Below are 17,878 nucleotides of genomic sequence, written 5' to 3'. Positions count from 1 at the left end.
AACTTCCCATCCCCTGCCCCCCAACCCCTGGCAATGACCATTCTACTTTCTGTCTCTGTGAATTTGACCATGTTCAATTGTTTTAATCTGTCCAATCAGGGGATTGAATGAATGATCTTAAGTGGCCTTACAATCATACCATTCAGAGTCTCAGTGTCCTGTGTTTGGAAGCAATGGTCATTTGTCTATGCCTTGGTCACTCCCGACCTATGCCCTGGAACTTGTTGATGAGGTGGGGACTCAGTCACTTCTAAGAGTCACTCCCGCGTCCCTTGGAGTCCACCCTGATTCTTTACCCATCCTTGACTCCAAGTTTGCCCTTCAAATCTGAATTAAGTCCTGGGTCTCAGGAGCCATTGTACTGTGTTGCTGCTGCTTTTGTGTTGGTCCGAGGCCAGCCTGGATGCTTCTCTGTACTGCGGCCTAATGGGAAACATGCTCAGTAGGAGCTCTGGGGTTTGGGCTCAGCTCCACCTTCATCAGGTTATAGAACTTTGCCCCACCCCTGCTTCTTGTCACCAATTAGTTTCCTTGTTGTTGTTGAGTTGCTAAGCCCTGTTCAGCTCTTTGCAGCCCCATGGACTGTAGCCCACCAGGCTCTTCTGTCCATGGGATTTCCTAGGCAAGAATACTGGAGTGGGTTGCCATTTCCTTTCCCAGGGGATCTTCCCAACCCAGGGATTGAACCTGAGTCTCCTGTGTTGGCAGGCAGATTCTTTACCACTGAGCCACCAGGGAAGCCCAGTTTCCTCGTTAATTCTCAATAAAATGCCCTTGGCCTCAGTGGAGTTGCTGCAAGGTGAACACCTCAGTGTGTCTCAGGAATGCACATGGCTGTTGAGTGGATAAGGGCTGTGGTGGGCAGGTGAGTTCTATAAAATGAGGAGAAAGGAGGCAACTCTTCCAACTCGTTACCTCCTGCTGAGTCTTGACCCCAGTCTTGCACATCTGCTGTTCTGCTGTTTTCCTGATAGTTGAAAATGTATTGAAAAATTCAAATTAATTATTAATATGTTGTTAACAGTGACTCAAGCACAAATGGCTTTGTGCTTCTTCTTACTCTTAACTATTCCAACACCTGAAATATTCAGTTTTAGGAGATAGTGAAGGACAGGGAAGCCTGGCATGCTGCAGTCCATGGGGTTGCAAAGAGTCAGACACCAACCACTCGGCAAACTGAACAACAAAGTACTAATTATAGTAGCCTAAAAAATTTGATATTAAAGCTTATTTTCCCATTGGAGTTACTTTGGTTTTTATTTTTTTTACACATGTACATGTATCTATCCTGGAAAATCCCATGGATGGAGGAGCCTGGCAGGCTGCAGTCCATGGGGTCACTAAGAGTCGGACACGACTGAGCAACTTCACTTTGACTTTTCACTTTCATGCGCTAGAGAAGGAAATGGCAACCCACTCCAGTGTTCTTGCCTAGAGAATCCCAGGGACGGGGGAGCCTGGTGGGCTGCTGTCTGTGGGGTCGCACAGAGTTGGACACAACTGAAGTGACTTAGCAGGAGCAGCAGCAGCATTCTTTTTCAAATTCATTTTGCACTTAGGTTGTTACATAATATTGAGCAGAGTTCCCTGTGCTCCTCTATTGGGTTGGCCAAAAAGTTTGTTTGGGTTTGCCATACCAGCATCTAGACTAACCTGAACGAACTTTTTGGCCAACTTGCTGGCACACAGCTGAGCTAGCATATTCCTGTCCCAACAATTAACTCTTCGTCCTAGGCAAGGAAATCTCTCCATCTTTGAGCTGCTTCACGTTCCAGCCACTAGACCATTCTCTGCGACATGTTCCCTGCCTATTAGGGAGGGAAGGAGAGGGTTTCTCAGAACTAAGAAGACTTTATCAGAAAGAGATCAAGTTGAAGTCAGCCTCAGGAGAAAGAGAAAACCAGGCCCGAGGACATAGCCAGAATTAATGGGTGGAGAAGGAGATCTTGCCTCTCAGGAAACTTCAGCTTTCTCGGGAGTGGAGAAAATGCTGATAATCGCCTCATAATTTAGATCTGCAAGCTTAGCACTTCAGGTCTTTCAAGTTCTTATTTCCTTTCCACTTATTTTGCCCAAGATTAGGATTTGTCAGCAATGCATGCTAAGTCCCTTCAGTTGTGTGACCCCATGGACCGTAGCCCACCAGGCTCCTCTGTCCATGGGATTCTCCAGACAAGAATATTGGAGTGCGTTGCCGTGGCTTACTCATCAGCTCCACTCAGCCTGGTTGAGCCTTGTGTGAACTGGACTTCCTGGCTAGCCCAGGAAGTTTGTACCTTCACTCTGATTCAGCACTTGATGGTTTCAAAGGGCTCCAGCTTATCCTGAAAGTACTTTATAAAATGGTTTGCAGTTCATCCAAAGCATAACTTATTAACATATATTTACCCCAGTTTTAAAGACCGGAGCGTAAAGTGGTTTCTCATAATTAATTAACAATGCAGTCAGTTCTTCCCTATGAGAGAACTCAGGCCTAGGATAAGATTTGCAGTTTAGAGCAGTGGTTCTCAACGCAATAGACCTGTGACAGTGTCTTGAGACATTTTTGGTTGTCATAATTTGGCAAGGGGTGGGGAAAGGGGTTGCTCCTGCGTCTAATGGGCGGAGGCCAGGGATACTGGTAAACATCTTATAACACACAGGACAAGCCCCATGACAAAGAATTATCCAGCCCAGGATATCAGTCAGTAGTGCCAGCATTAAGAAATTCTGGTTTAAAGAAATTAATTTCCTGTGACTCCCCCAAGACAGGAGCTGGTTTTCCTCCCTAGAAGTCATGTGTCCCCACTTGGAGGTGTCCTGGGCACCTCCCACCTGACGACTTGTGGCTCTAGGGAGAGATGCCAAGTCCTACTCCAGACACTAACCTCTGTCTTCTTGGCCTGGCAAGGCCCACCTCCTTCACTCAGCCTCCCTCTTCTACTTTCTCTTTGCTGGAATTCAGACTTCCAGTCTTCTTCTTAAGGGAGCAGAACTCCAGTAGATGAGGGAGGGGCTGATCATAGAGAGTCATGATCAGAGGAGGGCCCTGTGCCATGCCCTCTCTGGGAGGGAGGAAAGAGCACTTGAGGGCCTGTGCCACCTCCCCACACCCATCTTGAGAGGCCCAGAGCAAACTAGGCCCATGGGCACTGCTAGCCCACCCCCAGGGTGGCCTCTGCTACTTCAAGGAGATAAAACTTACTCCATTAAAAAAAAAAAAGGATGCTACCCACCAGATTCTAGTACCAACAACAAGTGGGTGTAGCTTGGTGCTCCATCAGTATTATCAGTATAATCAGTGTTGTTATAAGTAAGTAAGTAAGTGAAGTCACTCAGTCATGTCCAGCTCTTTGCTACCCCATGGACTATAGCCCATCAGGCTTCTCTATCCATGGGATTCTCCAGGCAAGAATCCTGGAGTAGGTTGCCATTTCCTTCTGCAGGGGATCTTCCCAACCCAGGGATCGAACCCGGGTCTCCCGTATTGCAGGCAGACACTTTAACCTCTGAGCCATGAGGGGGGATGATATTATAATAATACAATATCAATGTGTTATTATAATACATTATCAAATATATTAGATTTGAATGTTGGTATTCCGAGTCTGCATTGCATTAGGAAATGAGGCTCTCGCCCTCATGGGTCTGATTCCAGAAGCCTTGGGGCTCTGAAGGAGAGGGAAGCATGGGGTCCTTTGGGTCCTCCAGGTCAGGTTTGGTCTGGGGTGGGGTGCTGCCCACGGCCTCACTCAATGTGTGGAAGTTTACACAATGGCTTGACTTGCTGGTCAGGCTGATTCATCCATTTGGCCCTTGATGCCTGCCTCTGGCCTAGCCAGGACAGAAGGGGGCCCCTTAGGAACTCCTGGCCCTGTTCCCTCTAGAAGAGACGCACAATGGAGCTGTGATAAGACAGGGTTTGAGGGGGGAAGTGGACTGGTGGAAACAGGATATTTTTAAATTCAAGAAAGAAACAGAAGGTTGTGACTCCTGTTGTGACAGTTGGGCCCCAGGACAGCCAAGATTCAGAAGGGGCTTGAACTTGGGGGGCGGCGGAGGGGACTGGGTAGAAACCGAGGTCCCCAGGATTGCCTCTCAAGGAAGAACGAGGATTTGGGGGTGAGGAGGAGAGTTTGGCCCTCCACCACCTTCAAGAATAGCAACCACCCCAAAAACTCTCATTTCCTCTTGGGCCTTCCCCAGGATTCCATGTCTTTAGAGCTAGGGCCATAGTGGGCTATTTGGGGTATCAGCCACAACAGGTGGGCCATCCCCCCCTCATTCAGAAACTCTGCTGTTTGTGGAGTCTGGTCCTGTTCAAGGGCTAATCACAGCCCTCTCTTGCCTCTTGTAGTAAAAACCATCTTTAAGTAATGCAGGTGGTCACTCACCTTCGGTACAACGTTTCCTGTTCCCTTGGGCCTTTCTCACCCTCCTTCTCATCTTCTGGACAAGTCTCGGCATGTCCAGCAAGAAGACCGTGTGATCTCCACATGGTTGGGATGATGCTCCCTTCCAGGGCAAGGGGATGCGGCGCCCTGCCCTTCAGACAGCACTTGAAGTCTATATGCCAAGGGCGTTGGCCTTGTTTATGCTTTCTGCTCCATGGATCCCACTCCTGGGAATAGAAAAACTGGTATGAACCATGGAAATAGCTTTATTCCCAAAGAGGATACTGGCGGCATCATATAAAATAGCAAAGACTTGGAGCGAACCTAAATTTTTAAAAGTAAGGAACTGGTTTAGTAAACAACTGCATACTTGTGGAATAATGACTAAATAGCTGCTAACAATTATGTTTCTAAAATCACACCATGTGTAAAAGAGAAGCTCTAAAATGGCATAGACTAGATAATTATAACTTCTTCCACCACCCCCCCCCCAAAAAAAAACACACAAAAAACTCTACTCTTATTGGAAAATGACTGGAAGACATTTCAGTCAACCATGGAGCCAGGGAGAATTTTTACCTGCTTTCTACTTTTCTGTAATTATCAGGTGTCTTTTTTCCCCTCTAAAATAGTATGTGCTATTAAGTTAAAAAAAAAAAAACTGTTTAAAATGTCAAATGGGCTGCCAGGGACTTTATATGCTTGTCACATGGAGCCACAGGGTCCTGGGGAAGCTACCTGTGGGCAAAGGAGCCGTAAACCTGGGCACCCAGGAGGTGTGAGGGCTGGGGTCTCCTGCACGGCCACCCCGCCCCTCCCCGCTGTCCCTTCCCTTTGGCTGCTCAGCCTCTGAGATGTTGGCGTGGGGAGCCTAACTGCTCCTCGTGCTCTTCATACTGCTCACCTTTGCCTTATCCTTTGTTTTGCAGATTTCGTGGAAAACAGATATTCTGTAAGTACACATTTCATATGCATTATTTAAAAAAAAATTAGTCCATTCAACAGTGAAATATTTCCAGGCTCACTCAGCTTTCTGCAGCCCCAGCAAAGACAGCCCTGGACTAGCCTTGTCTGTTTTACACCAGAACCCTGGGCTCTTCTGACCAGCCTGGTGCTCAGGCTATCAGGTTTTCTAGACCTGTTGTGGTTTTGAAATTCTCTCCCACCATTCCTTCGCAGCCCGCTTAGGACATGAAAGCCCAGAAATTGCCCGCAGGGTTGGAAATCTAGGATGCTCGGTTCTAGATGAGCAGATTCCATATTCCCTCTGAGTCCAGGTCCTCTGTGTGTGTGTGGGGGGGGTGGTGGGGAGGGGGTGGAGGGGATGGACAGTGCAGATTCGGGGGGTGTAGTTACCCTCACATACCAGACCCTCTGCTGTGGGGGACACAGAAGGTCTTTGACCCAGTGAGGAAATCAGGGGGATTATCTCAGCTGAGAAAGCAAAGCGATTTGCTGCTCCAGAGACCACAGAAACAAAAGCGAGGCGCTTCATGCTGCCTGGTTAGCAGACTCTTCCCCAGGGAAAGGGTCATGCGGATAGGCCATGAGGAATGAGCGCATTACAGCAGCGTCTAGGTAGAAAGATCTTCAGGGGCTGAGGTCTGGGGGCTGGGGAGATGGCGGAAGCTCTGGCAGCAGAATGGGAGCAGACGAGGGTGCCCGTGAGGAGTGATGGGGGGAAATGTGAGGCAGCGTTTGCTTAGAAAAGACTCCAGGACCTCATCATGAGGTTTCATTCTGCAGCTAGTAGAAAATTTAGCAAGCTGCCACTTGGCAGATAGGAATGCTTAAAAGAAGTGCAGAAGGGGACTTCCCTAGTGGTCCAGTGGTTGGGACTTCACACTCCCAGGGCTGGGGGCATGGGTTCAATCCTTGGTTGGAAACCTAAGATTCTGCATTGTGTAGTTAAAAAAAAAAAAATGGCACAGAGGTCCAAGTTCAAGTTTTGCAAAGATCCATCTCCCCCTATCTTCTTACTCTCCACCTCTTTATGAGCTGCCCAGCAGCATAGAAGTTAACTGGGCAGCTAGCATCTTAAGGAATAAGGTGTTTGCCTCTCAAATTGCTTCTTTAAGGTCTGGGAAGAACTTTCAGCAAGATTGCTGGTAGCTCCCTCCAATGGGCCCCCAACTTCCTTTGTTTTGCCCGAGTCTGAATTCTTGTAAAACAGAGTACTCATTTTGCCTTTGACAGACAGGAAGCTGTTGACATTCTTGTGATGGAGGAAGGCTATCAATTTAAGGAAAAGAGCAATGAAATGAATGTCTTTTTCTAGTCTAAGCCAACTGAGATTTCTGAAATCAGAGACGATTGCATTGGAAGGACATTGGGGGTGTGGGGGGAGGACAATTTAGAGCAGAATAGCTTGCCCAGGGTGACCCAGCTTGTTAACTGCAGAGCCAGGGCTAGGAAACCTAGGTCTCCAAGCTCCCCAGCCAGTCCACACCACAAGACTCCCTCCAAGAGTGATGTCACTGTTCCAGCCATCACAGCTCTGAGAGCATGGAGAGTGAGAATTTTGCTCCATGGACTTTGTGGGACCCAAATAAAGAGATGTTCTCCTGATGCACCAATCATGGTGTGTCCATCCAAGGCAGGTCTGCTGGACCTTGAGACCGACTTATTTACTTTGTCTTCAATCCAAATGATCTCTCTGGACGGAGGCTCTGAGCTTTAGGACAGACAGAACTTTCCCTTTGCCCAGAAGCTGGCCTGCAGGCCCAAGAGTCTGCTCCTGAGAGCTCACCCATGGCTGGTCCTGCCCCCCAAAATAATTAAGTCTTCTGGCGGGAGCACAGGGATTCCCAGCCGTTGGGAAAAGCATTTGGAATCTTGACGCGAAAGCATCTTGTTTATAAACGACACAGGTATAGTTTCCCTAATAATCAGCTGGCAAGGGTCAGGAGAAAATTAATTGAAATGCCCAGAAGGAAATGGGAGGGGATTTCCTTCCTGAAATCAAACCTGGCGATCATTCCCAGTTGTTTAATAGCCATTGCTTCTGAAAACATATTGGAGGAAATATCTTAACAATGAGATAGCCGCTTAGCCAAATACTAATTTAGTATTGTTTGACTTGCTTCAATGGCACATTCTGACTTCATTTTTCCTCTGCCATTTTTGCCTTGTTTATAAATCATGTTTGTGGCCCAGGCAGACAGATAACGTGAAAGAGAACAGCCTGTACTGAAAGGGATGAATCTGAACCTGCATGGCTCTCAGGATTTTGGAAATAACTTGCCATCTTACTGAAAAAAAAAAAAAAAAGGCAATTCCTAGTTACAACTCACCTCCTTCCTTCCTGGGAGCCAGCAGACAGCTGGAATACAATGGGAATGGCCCAGGATTTGGGATCAAAAGACTGGGGTCTGGGTTCCAGCTCCCTAGTCAAGCCTAAGCTTCCCCATCTATCAAATGGAGATGGTGATGGGAATAGCAAAAACAGTAATATCTGTCTATTACGGTTTCTTAGGGTTTCTTACAGTTTCTTAGGGTTTCCCCCGTGGCTCAGGGCAGGAGACAGGGGTTCGATCCCTGGGTTGGGTAGATCCCCTGGAGAAGGAAATGGCAACCCACTCCAGTAAGTCTTGCTGGGGAAATCCTATGGACAGAGGAGCCTAGCAGGCTATACAGTCCATGGAGTCGAAAAAGAATCAGACATGGCTTAGTGACTGAAACAACAAAAAACAGCAAGAAGCGTCTTCAGAATGAGAAACACTTCTTAAATGAGAACTACTTGTGCAAAGTACTTGCAGATTGAAAACTATCATAGAAAACCTAGATATCTATTTTAAAGTTCTTTTCATCAGACACTCTGGCAGCATAGGGTATGGATGGGGAATTTACTTTGCTTGGCCCTAAAAGGCCCCTGTCACATGAGGAGAATGTAGCAGTTGCTTACCCAAGACCCAGGATTCAACTCAAGCCACCCTTTGACTTAGGAAGCAGAGCCCCACATTAAAACTTGACCCTTCCCTGATAGCTCGTTATTAGACATGTCACTTTGGGAAGATATCCTAACCTCTTGGGACCTTAGTTGCCTTCACTGGAGGAAATAGAACCCTCTCACTTGGTTGTTGCAAGGATTAAGCAGGCACCCAGCACAGATCTGGTTCATTGAAAGTGCACAGAAGGGGCACATTCGAGAAGCAGGAAGTAGAAATCCCAGGAGTGTTAGAAGCAAAATGACCCTTGAGACTGTCCACACCATGTTCTGGCCAAAAGTGGGCTGATTTCTTGGCTGTTCTCAGGTGCCTGACAGCTGGGCTCTGATTTAAAAGCAGGCAAGCACAGCCTTGGATGGGAGTGTGTCAGCCTTTAGTTCAAAACCCCTAAGATCTGGACAAGTGTGGCCCTGCCCTTCCCATCTCTGGAGCTGTTCCTGCAGCAGCTCCCTGAGCTCACTTCCCCTGGAGAGGGCAGCGGAGGTGTCTGGTGGAGGACTTGGTCCAGGGCCTGCAGAAAGGCTGGACACCAGGGTCACTCCTCCGGGCCAAGTGGAGGAAATGGAGGAAGGGTAGCTGCCAGGGTTGGCGGCCCTCCAGCCCCCGGGGGCCAACACAGCTCTCTTGGCCTGCTTGCGTGGGTCTCTCTTGGCAAAGGAGGAGACAGAGCCTTGGCCTTCCAGCTGGAGCCCCACGGACCTGCATCCTTCCGAGAGGTTCCTCAGACCTGGCAGGACCAGAACAAAACAGGGACTCCATCTCAGCCAGCCCTCAGGGAGACAGACAAAACCCCATCCTGGTGTTCCCAAGCCCCAGGCCAATCCCCACAACTTCTCCTGCCTCCCTGGATTCCACCTCCTGCTGGGTACCCTGTGCTCACAGAGGGCCCAGTGTCACGCCCTCAGGTACTGCCTGCTCTTCCAGGCTCACTGTTGCCCGGGGCCCCTCTACTCGGGAATTTCCCAGCATGCTCCCCTCTTGCCCCTTTGTTCCATCCATTCATCAAAATCCACCCCTCTCATAGCCTTTCAACTCCTGCAGGTCGTTAGGACCTCTTCCACTTTCTACTTCATGGTAGTGTTGTTTGTCAGTAATTGATAGAATATACAATTCTTGGGGGCAGTTTCTTACGTTCCCAGCAGGGAAAACAGTGCCTGGGTCAGACGGAGGTCCACTCATGAAGCAGTGTGTAGGTAACACAAATACCATGTGGAACAGTTAGAGAACACTGTAAGGTGGCATATGGAATTAAAAAAAAATTTTTTTTCACTTTTATTGTGGCAAAATATACACAACATGAAGTTTACCATCTTACAGTTAACTCAGTGGCACTAAGTACAGCTTCATTGTTGTGTGACCATTGCCAAATCCACAGAACTTTTCATCATCCCAAAGTCTGCACCTGTTGAGCCCTAATTTCCCGTTCCTCCTGCCTCCCAGAATGGCAGCCACCATCCTACTTCATGTCTCTAGGAATTTGGCTCTTCTGGGTACCCCCATTTAAGTGGAATCATGTCTATCTTATTTCACTTAGCATATTGTTTTCAGGGTCTATCCATGTTGAAATGAATCAGAATTTCATTCTTTTTAAAGGCAGAATCATAATTTAAAACTCTTTTAAAAGTTTAATCATTTGAGTTTGGTCTTTCATTTTTTAAAATTTAAAAACAGACCTCTGGGCTTCTCTGGCAGTCCAGTGGTTAAGACTCAGGGCTTTCACTGCAGGGGGACACAGGTTCAATCCCTGGTCAGGGAACTAAGATCCTGCAAGCCAAGAGGCATGACCAAAAACAAACAAACAGGCAAACAACAACAAGAAACCAAAACAGACCCAGAGAAGGTTAACTTAGAGGCAGAGTTGGAGTAAGACCACCAGGTGTTTCTTAGTCTTCCTGTGTGGGTGCTTGATGAAATTGGTTGCGAGTCTGCTGTGTGGCATGTATGCGGGGAACAGAGGCTGCAGACCCCACACAGTGGACATGGAGAGAAAGTAGAATGAATCTGGGCAGGAGCTGCCCCCACAGGGTGCGGGGTGCCCACGGATGACGGTTAGGCTCTGCAGTCTTGGAGAAGTGCTGGGGTGCAGTTTTGTGTATCTTTCCACCAGGCCATTCTTCAGTCTTGAAGGGTGTGACCATAGCGTGTCCTGTCTCTTGTCACTGCAGAGAACGGAAGGCTCCCTTGACGGATCTTAGGACTCCGTGAGCACACGCGCCTCCCTGGGAGGATGCCCACATTCCGAGAAGAACAGATGATTCCTGTATCGCAAGAGTTTCGTGCACTTATTTATGGACCTGCCCTGCTCCCACCGAACGTAGCAATTCGTCAGGCCAAGCCACCAGTTATTAAATCCAACTTAACTACTTTTATGTTGGGTATAAAGAGCTAACAGACCGGCTGGTTAGTTTCCCGCACAGCCCGCCTCCCAGCAAGTTGAAGCATCCTCAGGAGTGGAGAGTGGCAGCCAGAGATTCAGGGTAAACTGGCCATTGGGATATTTTGAAACTTGAATATTTTTTCTTGTGCAGAAATCGAGAACTTGTTCAAGCACCCTCATGCACAGATGCCGGTTTCTGTTTTGTAGTCAGTTCCCCATAGAGAGTGGCCTAGCTTAGGGGCTAGTTTTTCTCTTTGCCTTTGGCCCTTTGAATGTCTGTGGTTCTAGGCAGTCCTTGTTCCTTGGAAGTGCACAGCATGGACTGGACAGCTGCACCCTGCCCTCTCCACGGCCTCTCTGGACACTACTGGGAGAACAAAGCTGCTTGGGAGAGACTCTTTTGAGATGCCAACTTGATGCCAACTTCATTTCTGGGCAATGCACCAAATAGAAAATGAAGTCAGACAAAACACAGATGTTCTTAGGCTGGTTTTCTATCCCCTTTCTTTCTTTTCCTCTACCACGCTGAAGGCCAAAGGACAGGAAGATGGCTGCCTCCAGCAAAAAAAATTTTTAATAGAAAAACGAAATGCATATTTTTCTTACTAATTTTGGTATTTATTCCTTGCTAAAAGGAATGGTCTCCCAAGGTCCTCAGGTGTTTCTGATGGTGTCCTGAGTGTGGATGAGGGACTGTGGCCCTTCCGTGGCGGGATTGCCCTAGTGAGCATGTCCCACCGAAGCCACCTTCCTCGCCCTCCTCAGCTACGCCGTGCAGGGGCCCTGTGGGGTGTTGTATTAAATAAATCTGATCTTCACTCTTCACAGACCCGTGAGATGTCATCTTCTGAGAGGCTGAACACATACAGAATATCTCATGCCCGAGGACTCCTCCATCAAAGCCTAGGAGGCCACAGAGAGAACCACGCAGGTTCTGTCAGCAGGCCAGGGCCTCCGTGGCCTTCACTGAAGCCAGAGGTAGTCTGAGTCGGGCACATTGAGTCATTAATATCCATCAGGGGCTACTTCAGTGTTGGCTTCGCAGCTGAAGCTTGCTTGCTAGGCTGTTATCAGATCGAGCAAAAACAGGAACAGCTCCCACCCCCACCCCTACCCCCACACCCCGCCGCCATCCAAAACCATGATGCCCGGTTGCATTTGAATTCCAGATAAACAACAGATAATTTTTGAGTATAAGTATGTCCCATGAAGGCCTTCCCTTGTAGCTCAGTTGGTAAAGAATATGCCTGCAATGCAGGAGACCAGCGTTCGATTCCAGGGTCGGGAAGATCCCCTGGAGAAGGAAATGGCAACTCACTCCAGTATTCTTGCCTACAGAATCCCATAGACAGAGGAATCTGGAAGGCTACAGTCCATGGGGTTGCAAGAGTTGGACACGACTTAGCGACTAAACCACTAACCGCTACATGTCCCATGTAACGTTTGGAACATACTGACACTATAAAAATATTCATTTATCTGAAATTCAAATTTAACTAGGCATCTGACATATTATCTGGTAACCCTACTGGCAAAGCGCCCTCCCACCCCTCAAAACCTCCAGACCCACTCTCCCCTGTGGCCTCAGACCAGACCTCCCCACCCACAGGCCAGGGCCCCTTCACAGCTGCACCACCACCGCGCCCACCCCCACTTCCCTACCACACCCCACACCCCCTCCTCTGGGCCTGAAGGTGGAGGAGGTCTGAGAACTTGTCCTGACTCTGTCAGCCTGCAGCTGCAGAAACTTGAAGGAGCCTCTTAGATTCTTCATCTCTAAGATAAGATGGTTAGACTAACATTTGGAGGGTTTAGGTTCTTTGCAAAATATGATGGAAGCTATGGACACACACATACACACACAATGTTGTATCACAAAGATGCAGTGCAGTTTCCCAGTGTTCAGGGCCACGGACTGAGGATTAGGCCAGGGGTCCCCAACCTCTGGGCCGTGGACCGTTACCTCCTGTCCGATCAGCGGTGGCGTTGGATCAGAAAGAAAGTGCACAATGACTGTAATGCGTTTGGATCATCCGGAAACCAACCCCCACCCCCGGTCTGTGGAAGAATTGTCTTCCATGAAATTGGTCCCTGGTGCCAAGCAGATTGGGGACCACTGGATTAGATGGTCTCTAACAGCCTTCAAGCCTGATAGTCAATGTGTCGGTGATTTGGGAAGCGCTCCAAGCCCCCTTGTCAACCCCTCGATCCCTTGTTACCACCAGAGCACGGCCATTGCTATGGAAACTGGGGAAACCCTGTTCATACTGCCTATGATTTATTTATGGAGCATAATTGGGTCTTTATTTTTCCCCTCAGTCTACGTGTCTGAGGAGGAGAACACACACACACTCAGGGATCTTTCAGGATATTTAATGGCTAGAATCTCTCTAAACCCAGCTTCCTGGTTCCACTGTCCTAACCTGATACCAAGCATCTAAGCCTGAGCTCATCACTTAAAGGGAGGGTCCAGTCACCATTTCCAGGAAAGAAAAGACATTTTTCTCGGCTCGCGAAGTCATTAATTAGAGCTCCCTCTTGTGTCCTCATGTTGTCATAGATCATTAGAGAAGAAACCACTTAGAAAAGACAGGAGAATTTTTTCCCTCTTCTGATAACCCACAGGAGGTCAGATAAACCCAATTCATAAGCACATACTGAGCACTCCACCAGCAGGAACTGACCAAACTCTCGCACCCCAACGTAGACCCAAGATGGGCGAAGTGACCCCAAGGTCAGCATACATTCATTCATGCACGCAGTGGTTTTCTACGAGGGTGATTTTATCTCCCGGGGTCACTGGGCAGTCTCTGGACACATTTTTAGTTGTCACAGTTGGGTGGGGGTGCGACTGGCATGTTGGCGGGTGGGAGCCCAGGATGCCATTAAATATCCTGGAATGCACGGGACGAAATGCGCAGGACAACCCCACTGATAGGGGAAGGTCAAGTCCAGATGCCAAAAGTGCCAGGGTTGAGCGGCCCTGCAGTTAGTCGTGCATTCACTCAGCAAGCTTGTATCCATCCATCGATTTTCCTGACGCTGATGGGAATAGGAAGATTATAAGAATCACATGGCACCTGATCTTTTGTACAATCTAGTAGAGAGAGAGGTGAACAGAGACCCAGTCACAACAGTGAGACAAAGGTGATGATGGAGAAATTCAAAGAAAACGGGGACACGGGGCGGGGAGCTCCTAACAAAGATTTTGGGGGAATCAGAGAAAGTGTCCAAGATGAAGTGTCTAACTGAGGGTAGGCAGAGGGTAGCAGGTGGAAAAGGTGGAGTGAAGAGCAAGGAGCAGGACCAGAAACCGGGGGACACGTGCTGAGGCCTCAAGACAAGGGGGAGGATGGTGTTCCCAAGGAATACCAGGGAAACAGCCTGTCAGCCCTGTGACCCAATCAGTCCTCTTCAAAAACACACCATGTCCCCCGAGAATTTCTGCCAGGCATCCCATCGGCCTGACCCAGTCTTTGAGAGTCTTAACGAGAAGGTCCCCAAAAGTTGCTCAGCTAGAACTCAGTTTCTGAGCACAGTTGTTTTTCAGAGTTGTCATCAGGGGCTCAGACGGTAAAGAACCTGCCTGCAACGCAGAAGACGTCGGTTTGATCCCTGGGTCGGGAAGATCCCCCGGAGAAGGGAATGACAACTCACTCCAGTATTCTTGCCTGGTGAATTCCATGGACAGAGGAGCCTGGTGGGCTACAGTCCATGGGGTTGCATAGAGTCAGACACAACTGAGCAAGTAGTGTGCGCACACACACACACACACACACCAGTGTTGTTAGCACGTTGGAGAGAAAACCTCTGCCATAGGTCAGATTTGACCCTTGCTCACTTACCACCATGAGCCTCAAGTTGAGAAGGTGAACTGGAGGGAGGTGGCTGCCCAACAGGACAGTTTCCATAGCTGGTGTCCACAGGGCAATGAGGGTAGGGCATGTTGTCTGTGAGCCCCCAGGAGTGGGTGAAAAGAGTTGTAAGAGTATATAGTACTCTGGCACAGAGAGTGCACAGCTTTTATCAGTTTCTCAGAGACATAAACCAAAAAAGGGCCAACTATGAAACAATTTAAAAACTCGTGCATTCTCCATATGATTTAATCTCAGTTGAAAACCCAGAAAGTGGGACTTCTCTGGCTGTCCAGTGGTTAAGGCTTTGACATCCAACGCAGGGGGTCCAGGTTCCTTCCCTGTTCTGGGAGTTAAGATCCCATGTGCTTCAGGGCCAAAAAACCAAAACATGAAACAGAGGCAATGTTTAACAAATTCAATGAAGAATATTTAAAAATGGTTCACATCAAAAATCAGGGCTTCCCCCATAGCTCAGTTGGTTAAGAATCTGCCTGCCGTGCAGGAGACCTCAGTTCGATTCCTGGGTTGGGAAGATCCCCTGGAGAATGAAAAGGCTACCCACTCCAGTATTCTGGCCTGGAGAATTCCACGGACTGTATAGTCCATGGGTTTTCAAAGAGTCAGACACGACTGAGTGACTTACACTTCACATCAAAAAATATTTTGAAAAGAAAACCCAGAAAGCGGGCAATCCATTTCTTATCAAAGGGTCTGCTTCATGGACAGTTTTAAGTCCAATGTCTTAAGAGGGTCTTGGCTTGCCTTGAAAACACAGCTCAGAATAAATAAATAAATAGTGATTTCAATGTTCAAAAGAGACCGCCTCATCTCTCAAAAGTAATGACCTATTAGACTGCACTGGAATACCAAAGGAATAGGCAGCAAATAATCTGAAAAGCTTCTGAGTCCAAGGTGTTTCTAAAGCCTGAATTATCCCTTCATACATGTCCTAATTCAACGGGCAAAGAATATTTCAATGTGAACTTTAACAATGAAGAGAGAAATTCTTCCCACGTTCAGAGAGGCTGAAAGATGCTGGAAATAAATAAAATTCTTCAAGAAAAGTAAAAGGCAGGTTGGAGTGGGCGATTGGCTACCAGTTGACTCCACAGCCTTGGCGATGTCACACATCCTACAATTCTTCTCCTGCAAAAGAAGGCGTATTAGGGACTTCCCTAGTGGTCCAGCAGCTAAGACTGCATGCTCCTAAGGCCAGGGGCCCAGGTTTGATCCCTGATCAGGGAACTAGATCTCACATGCTGCACCTGAGCGTTCACATGCTCCAATTAAATATCCTGCATCCTGCAACCAAGATCAGAGATCCCACGCCGCTAAGACCTAAGCGGAAAGAAGAGAGGAGAAGAAAGGGCGGGAGAAGAGAAAAGAGAAGAGGGCATGCCCATCTAGCCCTCGGAACCTGGTCCCATTTCCTGCCATATCTGAGTCTCTGCCCCTCCCTGTCCAGCAGCTCTACCTTCTGGGTGGGAGCGCCACTAAGACCCAGTGCAGCCAAAAGGAGAAGAAAGAAAGAATACGGTGTATTGGACTTTCCCGGTGGCTCAGTGGTAAAGAATCCGCCTGCCAGTGCAGGAAACGTGAGTTCAGTCCCTGGTCCAGGAAGATCCCAAATGCCTCTGAGCGACTAAGCCCATGCACTACAGCTGCTGAGCCCCTGTGCCCTGGAACCTGTGCTCTGCGCCAGGAGAAGTCCCTGCAATGAGGAGCCTCCTTGCTGCAGCTAGAGAGTAACCCCGAGTCACCACAACTGGAGAAGGCCTTCGTGCAGCGGCAAAGACCCAGGGCAGTCAAAAATAAATAAATGAATAAACAAATTTTAAAAAGTTTTTTTGAAGAAGAAAATGGTGTATTAGTTTCTTAGGACTGTCATAGCAGATCCCCACAAACTGCAACTCAAAACAACAGAGATTTGCCCTCCCAAGATTCTGGAGGTGAGAAGTCCAAAATCAAAGTGTCAGCCGTTCCAGGAGCCCCCCAGAGTCTCCAGGGAAGCCTGCTTCCTGGCTTCCTCTAGCTTCTGGTGGTCGCTGGAGATCCATGAGGCCCCGTGGCTGCTGTTCCACCCTAACCCCTCCTCTGTTATCTCGTGGCCTCCTTCCATATGCCTGAGCGTCTGTGTCTTCATGTGACCGTCTCCTGAACACACCAGTCTTTGGGTTTAGGCCCCACACTAGCCCACTGTAACCTCATCTTAACTAATGACATCTGCACAGATCCTGTTTCTAAAGGAGCTCACAATCTGAGGGTCCAGGTAGACACGAATTTTGGTGGAAGAGGGGGACACCACCGCAACCCAGAAGGAATTGGACAAGATGACCTCGTGTCCTTGTAGCTCTGACTTTCCGTGTGTTTCAAATGCTCACGTAAAAAGAAAAGCATGACCACAAGGATTTACCTTCAGATGACTTTTTTTCCTAAATATTTTTTTGATGTGGGCAATTTTTTTTTAATTGGAGTACGGTTGCTTTACAGCGTTGTGCTAATTTCTGCTAAACAACAACCTGACTCAGCTCTGAGTGTACACACACCTCATCCCTCCGAGCCTCCCTCTCCCGCACATCCCATCCCTCTAGGTCATCACAGAGCCCCGAGCTGAGCTCCCTGTGGTATACAGCCGCTTGATGGGACCATTTTTATTGAATTTGCTACAATACTTCTGTTTTTTTTTGTGATTTGCGGGGGTGAGGGGGACTTTTTTTTTTTTTCCTGGCCACTAGGCACGTGGGATCTTGGCTCCCTGACCAGGGATGGAGCCCACACTCTCTACATTGGGAGGTTGAAGTCTTAACCCCTGGACCACCAGAATAGTCCCCCAAATAAGATTGTTTTAAATTAAGGTAAACGGTGTATAACATGTTTCATGTGTACAAACATTATATTTTGACTTCGGCATACATTACAGTGTGCTCAACCACCAAAAATTCAGTTTCCATCCGTCACCACGCAGCTGACTGCCTTTACCCGTTTCACCCTGCCCCACACCCCTTCCCCTCTGGTAGCTCTACTCTGTTCTTTGTAACTTATAATCTTCTGCGATTTCTCCATCTGATGTTCTTTCACCATGCCCCGTTCTCTTGCGCTTCATGCCTCTGCCTCTGAAAATATTACTTAGTTTCTTTCTCTAATCTTCCTCCAAGTTCTCCCTCTCACCTCTTATCCTTTCTCTGATTCCAGAACCAAAGTTTATATATTTCTTACATAAATAGATGAGTTTCGTATTCCTAGTTATTTATTTTGAGCCAATGCATGGGATTTTTTCTCTCTCTTTAGAGGTAAAAAAAAAAAAATGCCTCCTAAAGCCTGCAA

General features: G+C 48.1%; 1 protein-coding gene across 6 annotated transcripts in view; it reads left to right on the top strand.

Moving 5' to 3' along the window:
• PECAM1 (platelet and endothelial cell adhesion molecule 1) overlaps nucleotides 1-11,510 on the top strand; it is a 66,166-nt gene extending 54,656 nt beyond the window's left edge. For all 6 annotated transcript variants that reach the window (XM_068976443.1, XM_068976441.1, XM_068976442.1 and 3 more), the window contains 2 exons: nucleotides 5,303-5,325; nucleotides 10,486-11,510. In XM_068976443.1, coding sequence (XP_068832544.1) covers nucleotides 5,303-5,325; nucleotides 10,486-10,515 — 53 coding nt within the window. In that variant the 3' untranslated portion in view covers nucleotides 10,516-11,510. The remainder of the gene's footprint in view (nucleotides 1-5,302; nucleotides 5,326-10,485) is intronic.
• Nucleotides 11,511-17,878: the final 6,368 nt, after the last annotated feature.

Source organism: Capricornis sumatraensis, chromosome 8, assembly GCF_032405125.1.
Source record: "Capricornis sumatraensis isolate serow.1 chromosome 8, serow.2, whole genome shotgun sequence".
NCBI lineage: Eukaryota > Metazoa > Chordata > Mammalia > Artiodactyla > Bovidae > Capricornis > Capricornis sumatraensis.
Note: the sequence above shows the minus strand (reverse complement) of the source record. Positions and strands in the feature narration are given on the sequence as shown.